We start from the raw sequence: 13,604 nt of genomic DNA on the forward strand, positions 1-13,604 counted from the left end.
TGTGAGAGAGACAACTGTTTTGCTCATATATGCAGAAACAGTATAGGAGAGGATGTTGATAGCTTTAAATAAGCATTATGGGCTTGGGTCAGCTCCGTAGGGCAAGAGTGAGGAACAGGATCTGTGCAAGACTACTGAGCTAAAGAGTAAATTACACCTAGTAATCATAGTATTGGAGGATGAGACTTGAGTCCTGAACACCTCAATGCATCTCCTTTGTTGTAACAATCTGACTTGTCCTGTGATACACCGTTGCTTGCCTGCAGACTCAGGATTTACCTTTTGGGGGGCAAACTAATGCTGTGGAAGTCTGTTGATTCGCAGTGGTAGCATGAGGATTGTACTCTGGTGAGAGCAGAGTTGCTGGTGCAAATTTCCTTCAGTGTTCTCATTATGTTGCTGGGTTAACAGTATGTAAGTGATACTTGGATGAAGGGTTTTTTTCTTCTTCACAGCTCTATGATTTGCTGCCTTTCAAGTTGTAGGACTCTGCCTTATTGCAGGTAGGTGACCTGTTAATATTCTGGAAACTGGAGGTTTTTTGTTTTTTTTTTTTTTAAGGATTGATGCCTTCAACATTAAAAAAAAAAAAAAAAAAAAAAGAGCAAAAATTCCTTTGCATTAGCCTTTTTTAACAGCCAAGGCAATTTTCCACATGGTGGCTTTATGGAAATGGGTTGCAGCTCTTGCCGACCATGACCAGAACATTACAGGAAATGTATTTTCATGGAAGATTTGCTGCAATTGCCGACAGGAGAAAGGGAGGGGCACAGGGGTTTGTTCTGTTAATGGACAACTTCGTGCCATGATGTGGATCCCTTTGTTAAATTAAATTGGTTTGCACTTTCCCCTATTGTCTGTTCCATGCTGAAAGAAGCAGTCACTGATAGGCCATTTCTCTCTGTAAGGACCAGTGTGTTGGCCTAGCATGAGGCCTTACACTGAAATGGGGTGAACAACAAATGCATTGAGGTATCTGACTGAGGCAATTCAAGAGGTACAAACAATTGGAATATTTCCATGGAGTGGCTTGGTCAGAACTGGAACTAATGGAAATTGGGTTTGCAACCTCAGTGCTTATAGGTGGTAGCGTCTTACATGATTCAGGGGAGGACTGAATGAGATTTTAAATCTGCAGATACTACTACACAGGCATGACTTTGAGCATGTGAATAGTCTCTGTAAGTTAAAAGTTGAGCATAAAAGTCTAAAGGTTTTGGGTGGATTTTAGTGCAGTATGAGTGTACTTTTTTTTCTCTGGCTGCTGTAAAGCTGAAAGTTTGATACTTTCCTAGTAGAAGCGAGAATGGTAAGTGGTCTTATTTATATGTGAAAATGTTACCTGTGCTGGGAATATATGATTGCTTGCAGGAAAAAGCACTGCATGACTGATTCCCCTATGTTAAATACTTGAATTCTGGTAGGTCCATTATCAGTTCCATGTGAGAGATTTTCTGGCTCTTACTGCTACATAGGAGATGAGAATAAAAGAGAAACAGAGCAGAGAATGAGCGGAGAACATAGGTACCAACCTTGCAGCTAAACTCCTTTCTCCTGTCAAAGTAGATTGGAGCTGTGGGGCAGGGATACCTCTTAAGTTCTCATGTGGTGTCTTAATGGTATATGTTTCATTTAATGTTTCTGCAGCTTGATTTCAGTCTTCTCTTGTAAAGAGTTTAAAGCTGAGCTCTGCAAGTTTGTATTGGCCATGACACTGGAGAGGCAACTCTGTTGGAACAGAGTTTAATAGAGATTTTGCTGCAGATTGGCAGATGTCCTTCTAAAAGGGTATATGAGTTAGGATTTGCTCTATCAGAGTAATGTGATGCCAAACTGGGGTGGGGGTGGTAAGGCCATCAAAATGATAAAAATAGTGTTTGTAACAGTAATTATGGAGGGCTTGAGCTTTTGGCAGTGATTTTTGGAATCTTCAGTGGTTGTGTTGGTTTTGCTTTGAATTTACGCTAGAAGATAGTTTTAATGTCTACTGTGTGACATTTAAAATTACATGATTAGGGAAAGAGGAAACAGTGAAATGAGACTTACTTGATAAAATTACACTGAACATACAGTAGATGTATTTCTCTACAAGTGGCCAGTCACTGAGCAAGAAAGTTTTCATTATCACTCCTTTAATTTCCTATTCCCAACAAGGAAGAATTGGTTTAGCTGTTTGCTTGCAGAGCAGAGAAACTTGAGTGATAATTGAAGTTCACCCTTCTGAGGAGTACTAAGAGCATGTACTGGGCGAATATAGTTGATACAGTTCATGCAACATATAATGTATTTAAAATCTGCTACTCACTTTAATCTTGTCAGCAGCATTATAACAGTGGTAGACAGCTTATTCTGCTGTACCTGTCATGTTTTAACATTCAGTGTGTTATACAGGGAGAAATACAAATGGAAGAAATTGGAAAGAGGGAATGTGGTGGAGAGGCAAGGGCCTTAGAGGAGGTGGCAACGTCTTGCTTCCTCTTTGTGGCTAAACTTAGGAAGTGCATGGTATAGAGCTTATTTCCTTGAAAGCTTGGTGATGGAAGTGAGAGGATACTAAGGGTGGATGGTTGGCAAACGCTTCTATGGTATCTTGGAAAAATTTGCATTAAACTTTTGATACTGCTTATTTTCTGGACAAAGGTATGTGCAATGAACAACCTCCACCACATGTGGTACTTTGAAACAATGAGGAAGGAAAATGAAGAGAAGAAGGAAAGTAAAAACAAAACCTTAAAGTCCTATTGGGTAAATACAAACAGGGAGTGAAGCCCACACATGCACTGTATGATTACTGCTTTTGCTTTGCCATTGAAGGGTAGCCATTCTTCTTAGTATAGCTAATTAAAGTCCAGATGACTTGGTGCAAGACCTGGGATTCAATAAAGCAGTCAAATGAGGCACAGTGAAATAGTGCAATCGTTTTACCAGTCAACACTCCAATCAATGACTATTTCCACCTGATTGCAATGGCTTCTGTGGCAGATTGAGTATGACATCCCATTTCGTCCCCAAAGGCAGAATTATTAAGCCAAAGTACCATGCATGTGTTTCTAACATGGCATCACCGGAGGGTTGTTAGATGCTCACTGGGACAGGAAGAAATGCAGGCTTGATGAAGAAAATCAAGCATCAACTGACTTGCTTGCACTGGAAATGTCATGAAAAAGTTTGATGTCAACTCATGAAAGTTGGGAAATGCAGAGTTAAAGGTTAAGAAGCCTTAAGGTCTTTGTTTGCCTTACAGCATCTAAAAATACAGTATTTTACCTCTGTCTCTTACATATCTGTAAGAGCGAGTGCACATAACAGAAGTTACACAAGTGGGAGGAGATGGGTCCATCTTTGCTCTGTTCATTGCAGTACTTCAAATGCTGGAGCAGTCTGGCATTTTGTTCATGCAGGATGTTTGCTTTTCAGCATCCAGTTATCCCACTGACCTTTTCGTTTGGAATTTCTTTTTTATTTATTTGTTTTCTTGGTCATGATAAAGAATGTAATGGGCTCTGTCTTGAAATTTCCTGTGTTCTGTTGTCTTGCTCAGTTGCCCCCCCCCCCGTTGGGTACCCAGCCGCAAGTAACAAATTAGCATATTTTGGTAGTTCACTTGCTGCTGTAGTTCTTCAGTGAATCTTCCTCACTGACTGGGAATGGCTTTCTCTTGGAAGTGAAAAATAATAATCTGAAGGCACAGCTTGAGAAGCTTCTTCCTGTTTTTTATCGGTGTTTTACAAAGAGACTCAAGTTTTTAAGTTTAACACTGATTCAGAGAAATCCCAGCTGGCTCCTTGCCACTGCCGTTATAAGAAATAGTTTGACAAGCAGATGTTTTAGTAGGAAACAGCTAGGCCCGGTGAGCAGTAACTGTGTTCTGAAAGGAATCATCACCTAAAATGCACCTAAAGTGGCTGCAAGGAGGAGCAATTGTAGTTGGACTTGCACACAGAGTCCACATGGCGTTATTTACAAATGTGGCTGGTTTGAGTGTATCCCTTTGGTCTGGTCTTGTTAGGCAATTGCATTTGCTGGTAAGGTGACTTCCTACACACCCAGTGAAGGGTGTCTCAAGATGAGAATATCTGTGATGGTGTTCGTTCTTTCTACAGTTTATCTGTAAAGAAGCAAAGTTTATTTCTTTTTGTGGTCTAAACCAAATCCTTCCCCTAAGTTGGATATAGAGGAAGTTCTGTGCTGCTAAAGGTTACAATTGGGTGGCAAAGGGAAATTGCATAATCAGCCTCATCAGATACTGTATAGAATTGAAGGCACAAAAGAATTTATACTCTTCATTCCTCTCTGATTCATTGCTTGATCACAGATTGTCCTGTCTGTTGTTAATGTAAGGAAGGAGTTTGCTCTTCTGAAATAGCTGAGTGTCTTTGGAAGTTGGGTTTAAACAGGGCTGTTTCACAGATCACTTGGATTTCTGCTTTCTCTTAAACACTGTGGTTACTGGGTGTTTGTATTTGCAGCTGAATAGCTGATGCTTCAAAAGAGAAGGATAAGAAAGTGAAGAGAAAAATAGCTATTTTATCAGTTGCTATAAATTGATGTAGGTATCCCATCATTAACTGAGCTTTTCTGTAGCAAAAGTTGGGTGATACTGAGCCACATGGCCGGTGCCTGCACTGCCACATTGCGTGAAGGCAGATCTAGCATAGCTTAACTGGCAGCAGTGATGATTTGTTTGTGTTGTATTCTTAGTGTGAAAGGGTGAGCAGTGAGGCTCACCAAGTCTTGTGTATCCTGTAAGTTATTAGGAAGAAGTAGCACCCCAGTGCCTGGGATCTGAGGCTGGCTCCTGCCTTTTTTTTTAAGGCAAGAAGAAGAAAGAAGCTTTTATCATTATCTAACAAAATATTGTGTAACTTCACTGCTTTTGACTGTTGTATGCTAATAGAAATAACATAGTGAGAAGAGACTGCGTCTTGCAACTGCATTTCTTGTTTGAAGCAAGCAAATACTACAAGTCAATGAAGCAGTGTTGGTATTTCATATCCTGGAGCCAGGGTCTTACCACAATGGGGAAAAAATAACCCAGCCTCTATTTCAGTACATAATTAGTACATTTAACCTCCAGCAATGAGAAAGACAGAAATCTGGTGCAAAAAAAAAAGAACTATGGAGGTGCTGATGAAGGGAAAGCAGATTGACCATATTAAGCTGTTTCCTTTGCTTTTAATGTCACTCGTAAGCTCTGGATTTCAGATAAAAGATTCTTCTTCTACCCAGAGCGATGCTGAGGCCATTAAAATCAAAACTTGACTGTAAGTTTTGCTATTTAGGATTATAAACTAGCTCCGTTGAAAAATGCTTTCAGTGCTACAGGAACAAGGCAGTGTGTAGCCTGGAAAGTGTGGAGGGGACTTGTGTGTTACATGGGTAAGATCTAGGGCAGTAAAATCTGCAGTAAATAGCTTAGTTTCATGAATGTTCTACCAGAGTTGTGCACCTTTCCTAAATGGAGTAGGAAGAGGAAAATGGCTCATTCATCCTTTCTGCAAACAGCAAATGAAATAAAAAGGTTCATTGGGTTTTGTTTTCCTTCCTTCAGGCAGCAGCTGAATTGCAATTATATTTAGATTTCTTTTCATATTATTAGGAGGAGGAAAAAAAGCTATTTCTTATTTCAGCATTACCAGTTCAGACATGAAAATGAAAATGTTTGTTTACTTTTGTTACACAGGTTGAGTGCATGATCCCACTTGCATTGCTATCAGTGGCAAAGCTCCCATAGATTTCAGTGAGCACTGGGTTGTCCTCTTACTGGGAGATGCTGTAATCAGCTTGATTTGTGACAGTGAAAAGAGTGTTCAAAGCCAAGGGACTGAAAAACAACCCACAAAAATGTGGAAAAACATACTAAAAACATCCAGCTATCATATCTGTGGGCCTGGTAATAATTTTAGGGGAAGTAAACAATGCCAATGGACTCTGAAAACATGCAGTGATAGAATACCAGATTGTTGGAAAATGCCTCCCTGAGGGAAGAAGCCTCGCTTTTGAAAATAATTTTTTCAAAACAAATATAGCAAACATCCTAAAATTAACATTCCTGAAGCATAAAATGAGAGGTGTGTGGATTCAGTGTGGAGTAGTTTAATTCATCTCTAGATGAGCTTTGTGGGTGTCCCAGTTTGGCAAGCCTGGCTATCTGGGCACATTCCCAGGCTTGCAGCACAGCAGGAGGAGGAGGACACTGGTGCAGCTCTCTCCAGATTCAGAGGAGGCCAGGGAACTGGGACACCGGTATAAGCAACCTAGAGATGCTACTTGGAGCCCACAGCTCTCTGATTTTAAATGGGGTTAGGTGTCTGATGGCTTCCCTCTGTGCAGCAGGACACTGAGAGTAACTTCTGCATTTCAGGTTTGTGCTTGCTTCTTGTGCTAGCAAGCATGAGGGAGAACTAATTCTGTTCAAGTTAAACAGTGTCTGAGCCACAGTCTGTGTAGTCCTGCTTAATGAATACCAAAAGTAATCAGTCTATGTCTTCTTTGTTTTTTTTTTTTGTTTGTTTGTGTTGTTGTTTTTGTTGTTTTTTTTTTTTTTTTAAGAAAACTCAGCAAAAAGTCACTATGAGCACCTTCTATTACAAGAAGACTTGAGAAGACGTTCAGAAAGGAACACAAATGACTTTTTTGTTAATGCCTTGCTGTAAGTAGAAAGCTTGGAAATTCAAACAACAGTTCTGAAGTGATGAAAAATTACTTACATGTGTCCCTCACTCTAAAGGTTGCTTTGTCTTGAGAATAAACTTGAGCAGAGCGGTGAGCATTCTCCAGTAGAGCTCCCTTTTGGTTTTTGTCTGGCATTTACATTTACAAACCCAAACCTTCAGAACTTAAGATTCGGTTAATGCAACCCTTGTTTCATTTTGTCACTGCATTAGCACACCAAGGGAGGGAGTGGGTTATGGCAAGGCTTTGAGCAGGCACATACCTGACAGCACAAGCTGCAATGGTTGCTTGGAGAGCTCGTTGCACCCAGGAGAAGCTTAATGGTCCCACTGGCCAATTCCCTTTCCAGTGGGCTGGAGCTACTCTGGGACTTGCTTTTGCCTTAGATCTGAAAACTTTCTGTTCTTTTAAGAATAGAGAGAGGGAAACAACTCTGTTAGCCACACACTTGTACTGGGCTGTGCAATGAGACTTGTTGCTTCTTGGAGAGCTAAGAAGAAACTAATTGATTCAAGTCCCAGCTCCATACCCTTGTTTCACTGCAAGAGTCAGTATCCCCTGGCTTCAGCTGCTGCTCTTCCTTTTCCTTGGGTTTAGACAGCATTCATGTTATTTACTATTGTAAGCAGCTTGATAGTTAGTAGTTCAGTGTCTTCTCCATGCTCATCCTATGCAGGTGGGAATGCAATTAATCCCTGCTTGGCTGTGTATTTGGAGGGGGCAGAAAAGAGCATGGGGAGATGTTGACAAAAGAAGTAGATGTTGGCAAGAATGGGTAGTAGAAGAATGGGTTTGGGTCTTTTTAGTTGTTGTGCAGGGTTTTGTTTGTTTATTTCAACACTGTGTGCATGGTTTGAAGAACGGTCATGTTCAGTTTCACAGAGGGGAAATGTCATTATCACTGATTTCAGACTGGGTAGCTTATTTGATTGCTACCCAAATGGCACATCCCTGTCTGAAGAGTAATAAATTGACCACCTGAGTTAAACACCTCGTAATTTAAACTGGTGTTGGGGGGAGAGGAGAGCAGAGGAACTGCCAGCAAACACTGAAATGGCTGTTACTGATCTTCCTTATTTCCTGTTGCTGTGGGAATCCTCGTCCTGCAATTTCAGCTTCTTGCTTGGCTGCTCGGCCTTGGCAGTTGAACTGGATTGGTACAGCTGCGGACAACCCGCAGAACTGGGCTTTTTGGGTCTTAAAGGCACAGATTTGTCTCTTATACTCTGGTTCCTATTTCCAAACTTATTAATGAACTTCTGGAACTTCCCTTTCAGTCTTTACAAGGGTGATCCCAGGCTCAAGAGCGTTCTCCCTGTGTTTTATCAACTGGTCTCTTTCTGAGTTTCAGTTATAACCCTGTCTATCTCACTATGACATGCTGCTGTCTGCAAGTTTTGATTTGATTCTTTCCATGACCATTTTTCCCCTCAACAGAAGAGGAAGATGTTTCTGTAAGACAGGCATGTGTATCATCCTGTGGGACTTCAGTCTCAATGAGAAAGAGTGGTGCCAGATGATGAGGAGCCAATGAAATTCTGGCCAGTTGAAGAACTTCGTATCTCTGTAATACTTCATCCTGTGCTTAGCCCACCCTTGGCCAGATATCTGCAGGCCTTTCCTCAGACAATGTGTCTATGTAGGCACAGACTGAGAAGCTGTTCAGAATAAAACATACCAGTTACCACAGTGAGGTGTACCAAACCTGGGCTGATATTTTGGGGTGGTTTGGTGGTTTTTTGGTCTGTTGGCTTTTGTTTTTTCATCATCAGCCTGTGAATTTGTGGTGGGTTCTAGAAATCTGTTTCTGTCCTGAAGAAAATCTTATTTGAGGAACTGGGAAGCAAATGTGTTTGGCATGGAGTTTCTTTTGGAAGACTTTTGTCCTGCAGCCCTGATGTTAGCCAATTGATTGACAGTGTTGGGAGAAAAGAACAACTGTGATCTTCCATGTCAGCTTAGGAAACAAATATTTGCTTTACTTTAATGTCCAGGCCTTGAAACCTTTAACTGAGTTTACAAAGCTGGGAGAATTCAGGCCCCATGTCCCTCTGTTTAAAGCTGGTGTAATTTTTAACGTATGCATTGCCCACTTTACTGCACTGAATTTGTGGCACTACGTGTCATCAATAATGGATTCATTTTTCCATTCTGACTGTCTAGTCGCGTTTTCACATTGGTTTTAGCTAGGATGAGTTAGTTATCAGGGTGTTTCAGTCTTTAGCATGCCAAAGCTAAGTGATTTCTACTGTGTCAAAGGTGAGAGAGTGGAAGCTGCAAAATATGAAGTTCTGGATTGACATTCAGTACTCCTCCTCCCTTTCTGTATGCTTTTCACCAACAGCCCTTTAGAGGAGTGGGGTTAGGTGAAAGGATGGGGTCAAAGACATAGGCTGCAGGTCCCTCTGCACCGCAGCCACCACAATCACAGCTCCTCAGTCCAAAGCTGAACAGTACCTTATTTTTGGTGTTAGTAGTACCTCATGTTGCCTGGCAGAAAGTACCTGTGTCTTATCTAGTAGCATGAATGGATTTTACAGCTTGCACTGAATTATGCTGTTACTTATACTTACTAATTTGCAGTTTGCTTGAACTGCAGACCAAATGACACTACCTATATTCTTCAACTGACTTATGTCATTTCGTCTTGTAGTCTGTTTTTATCCTATGCCTTATCACCACTATCTTGGTTGTACTTACAGAAGTATCTGGGGGCCGTTTTAAAACTATGTTGCTGAAAAAAGCTGATTTAAACAGATGTTTTTCTAATCCACATCACTTTGATTTTATACAAGGTCCTGCAGCTGAGAGACCAAAGTATGATGGTGGAGCACGAACAAAATCTTGGTTTGTTTTTATCTCATCCTATACCCAGTGTTTTCAGTTGCTGTAGAGTTGTTGTATCTCAAGACCACTAACACAGTTGTTAATTCAAAAAACAGTGTAACAGGAGCTAGTGCAATGCAGCAGGCACATCTGGCTCTGCAAGAGTAAAGAGCACCACTGTGCACAATACACACAAACTGTGCATCTCCCTCAGTGTGCTCTTTGCTACTGTGACCAATCTTTACAGAAAACCAACAGCATTTAGGGTGTGCTTTGCCTTTTTCCACCTGCACACAGTAACTAGTGAAACCAAACCAGTGAGCCCAATGATGTTTGTAAATCTCTTGGCTTTGTCGGCGTATATTTTTTGTTACCTTTCCCCTGTTTAATTTACCTGTGTGATGGCAAGCGCTGCTATGATAGATGGCTGTCATTCTTGGAAGTGTTGCCCTTTTTGCCTTATTCATTCACCCATGCAGTTTAAAACATAAACACCCTCTGGCCATTCTGCTGTTCATCTCATCTGCAGTATCTCCAGAGCCTCCCAAACTGGGCCTGCAGCTGCACGCAGCTTTATCATTAGCACAGCAGGTAAACCAGGGGGGTTGTTTCCAGCAGTGTGTTCATGTAAAAGAGCTGATGAACATCATCCGAAACCTGTGGTGTATCTTAAGGAGTCCTAACCTTCAGAATGGTGCTGAAGGGTGCTTGTTCACTTATGTGGGCAGTTTTTTATCTGCAGCTCTGATTTCTGCCCTAAACCCCTGTGAATACTTTCTTATTTCTTACTGTTTCGTTGAAAAGCTCCTTCTCAGGCAGGCGTAGTTGTTAAATTCTTACGTCCTTGTGTGTGCGTAGTTTTTATGTACTTGGTTTTATGTATAAATGAAATACTGAAATAATAATGATCATTGTATTCCACAGCTGATATTCTGCAACGTTAAGATTATACATTGTCTAAAAAACTTTTTGAAAGAAGGTATTTTTTATTTCCTGCTCTGGAATCTTTGGCTTTCTACATAGATCCTATAGCATGAGAGCTATTTGTAGTTTAGTATTTAAAATTCTGTGAAGTTCGGGATGTAGGATTGTTCTTTAGGTGCCTTTCTTCTTTTTTTATTTCACAGATTAGCTTTGTTGGTAATGTGTATATAAATAGTCTATTATAATGCCTGATCCTTTGTTAAAGGAGTCCTGGAAAGATCAGTGGTGCTGGAAAAGAATAATTAGCTATTTTTTCCCTGTTACCCTGAATTGAATTTTCACTCTGTGTCTTACTGACTTTTAACAGTTTATTGAAAATGAGATTTGAGCAAGTCGGACTCTCACCTGACAGGCTGATCAGTCAATTGCTAATAGACCTGTGATGCTCCACAGCCACTGGCTAATAGATTTCTTTACTGTTGTTCCATCCTTGTTGATCAGTTTCGGTAGCTGAGCTGTGGCATGTGCAAATAGCACTTCTCAGAGCGTGAAGACCCTAAAATTTCCTTATACGATATTTCCATGCATTCCCACTTAGGAATTTGCGGTCTTCTACCTGCTTTTCTCTTCTTCCAGCTGTTTAAAACTGCTACTTATTGAATCTAGAGATATTGAAAGGTAAGGGACTGACAGTTCTGCAACGTTTGTTCTCTTCACACCCATACAGCAGCTAGCGAGAGCAGCAGCCCACTCTCCTACCCTTTGCTTAACTGTGCTGAGTGTGAGCTGCTCTGTTGACACCCTGCCACGCCTGTGGCTGTGTTCACAATGCTGCTTGGGGTCCACAGATACAAAACCATTTCACATGCTGGAGCTTTACTTGTTGTCAGAATGCAAGTAATGTCAGAGTATGGGTAAAACTTTGTCAGGAAGCTGAAGTTCAGAGAAGAGCCTAAAAGCCTGTAATCTGCCATGAAATTTATGAATATAAAAATGGACCATCACAGATGGACATTATTAACAAATGAGTTAATGCCAGCGAAGCATGAAAGCGAAGTAAAAACTTAGGGCATTATATTGTTTCTCTATAAGAATTAAACTCTAAAAATAAGCCTTTGAGTTAATCTCGCATACTTGTGCATACAGTGGATCCATCCAGGAAACCATGCCTCCTTTTCTCTACTCTAGAAATTAAATGAGCGTGCAAGATACAGCCCAAGTACTGCATGGAAAAAGAAGTCTTACATTACTTGAAGAAGCAGATCTGGGGTTTGTAGGTCTAATAGGAGCAAGGGAAGGTGCTTTTTCTGTCAGTAACTCTGCGATGAGCACCTAGCTCTGATTCTGCACCAAACTTAAAGCTGATTTTAAGCAGGGTCAGAAGTCAGCAGCTCCTCCTATTTTTATATACAAGCTCAATAGGCCAATAGATACTATTATTTATCTTCAGGAGAAGGGAGGGAGAGTAAATAGGAAAGAAGTTGTATTTGTGTCTGCATTGTTTTGTGTACTGTGCATCCCCCCAGGCCTGACAGTTTGTATTTTCAGAGATATTAGCTTACTGAATGGTGGGTTACTGGGATGAGGATGTGGATGGACACCTGCAGCTACTCCTACCCTCCTCCCATCCTCAAGGAACGAATTTTTTCATAGTAATTTATTGATGTGTGGACAGCTTACTTATTTCTAAAACCAGCAAGAAATATTTAAGGATAATTCCTAAGGAATCTATTTAAAAGAGGAAAAGCATCACCTTTATGATCAATTTTCCCTTCTCTACTGGAACTGTAGAAATCATCTTCAAAGGAAGTATTCCATGCAGTGGACATGGAAGTTTTGATGCAGTGTGATATCTGCAGCTTTGAATACAGGAGTTACCTATTGAAAGGTGGTTGTGCCATGAACCTGAGGTTTGGAAACTCAGTAGGCTCCACGTGTAGTTTCATGTTGTTGCCATGCTTGTCATGAGACTTTGTGCCATGAACGTCAGGGCCTATTAGGCTGCCTGGGCTTTGGTCTATGTTTGTGGTCTCTGCTCTGTAGCCTTCCTTGCAATAATAGTTTTCTGGTTAAGTGGTGTCTTAAACTCACAAATGCTTTTTTTTTCCTTGAAGTTCTCTGTTTCTGTTGGCTTAAGCTCTAAGTGCATAATGAGACAAAGATCTTTGGCTGATAATGTTGTTCATCAGAGTCTGCTAAGCAGTCAGCCAAAACGTTTCAATTGCATTGAAAGATGAAGGACTGGGCAACAAAAACCAGAAACTACTCTGGAGGAATTACCCTGATTTCACAATACCTTTTAAAATTCCTTATCCTTTTTTAGGGTCACATTTTTCATGATGAGCACCTCTAGAAGAACTCCTGTGCCTACCCTTTTCTGGAATTTTGATCATTATTTTGGTACTTTCCTGGGATATTTAACCCCTTAAGAGCCTGCCCAGGTACACTCCATGGGTGTAAAGTATGGGCCTCACCTTCTTTTGCCAGCAGTGTTCCTTGTGTAATACTTAAAGCTGTTACTGACTTTTTGAGAAAATGGGTTTTGTTGTTTTGTCCAGATGTTGTCAACATCCTTCCTGAGGATAGGTACTGTAAATACTTTGCGTAAGTGGGAAGGTGATCTAATTCTCCTCATGATGAGTTTCCAGTGTAAACAGCTTGGATACTGCCTCTGTCTTCCTTCCTGTGCACTGGGGTGCAGTGACCCTTCTGATCACTGGCAGTTAGCTATTGTTCAGGTGGAGACCAAAAGGAACTGGCACAACCAATGATCTTTCAAGTCATCATAACTAAGGATCTTGGCGCTAACACAGGCTGTGCTCTGTAGCTCTAGGTCCTAGCTTTGTTGATCCATTTGCAAGTTTAAAGCCAAAGGGATTCAAGGACAGGAGCACCTGGAGAACCTTGAAACCTCTGTTGTATTAGTTTGTAATATCTCTGTGTCTGCACAAGCCAGCTAGCTTGCAGTGCTCTGTATTGCAGAATTTCACATGTTACTGGACAGATATATACACATGTGTGTCTGTATATGTATAAATAAAAGAAATCGGTGTAGAGAGAGAAATTCTGATAAAATACAATGGAAAAGATTTCAAAAGCAAGAAAGCAGCAATTCATTCATTTCTTCTGATCACAGTTATTGTGTTTTGTATCATCCATCATAATTTTCTTGAGTATTT

The 13,604-nt window shown here is 40.8% G+C and overlaps 1 protein-coding gene across 2 annotated transcripts in view; it reads left to right on the forward strand.

The window, feature by feature from the left end:
* HS6ST1 (heparan sulfate 6-O-sulfotransferase 1) overlaps nt 1-13,604 on the forward strand; it is a 192,516-nt gene that overhangs the window by 29,821 nt on the left and 149,091 nt on the right. Inside the window, exon 2 of one of the 2 annotated variants that reach the window (XM_065675522.1) lies at nt 456-503. The exons of the other annotated variant lie outside the window; for it this stretch is intronic. Within the exon in view, the coding sequence (XP_065531594.1) occupies nt 456-503 (48 nt within the window). The remainder of the gene's footprint in view (nt 1-455; nt 504-13,604) is intronic. 2 annotated transcript variants of the gene reach the window in all.

The sequence above is a fragment of the Lathamus discolor genome, chromosome 3, assembly GCF_037157495.1.
Source record: "Lathamus discolor isolate bLatDis1 chromosome 3, bLatDis1.hap1, whole genome shotgun sequence".
Taxonomy (NCBI): Eukaryota; Metazoa; Chordata; class Aves; order Psittaciformes; family Psittacidae; genus Lathamus; species Lathamus discolor.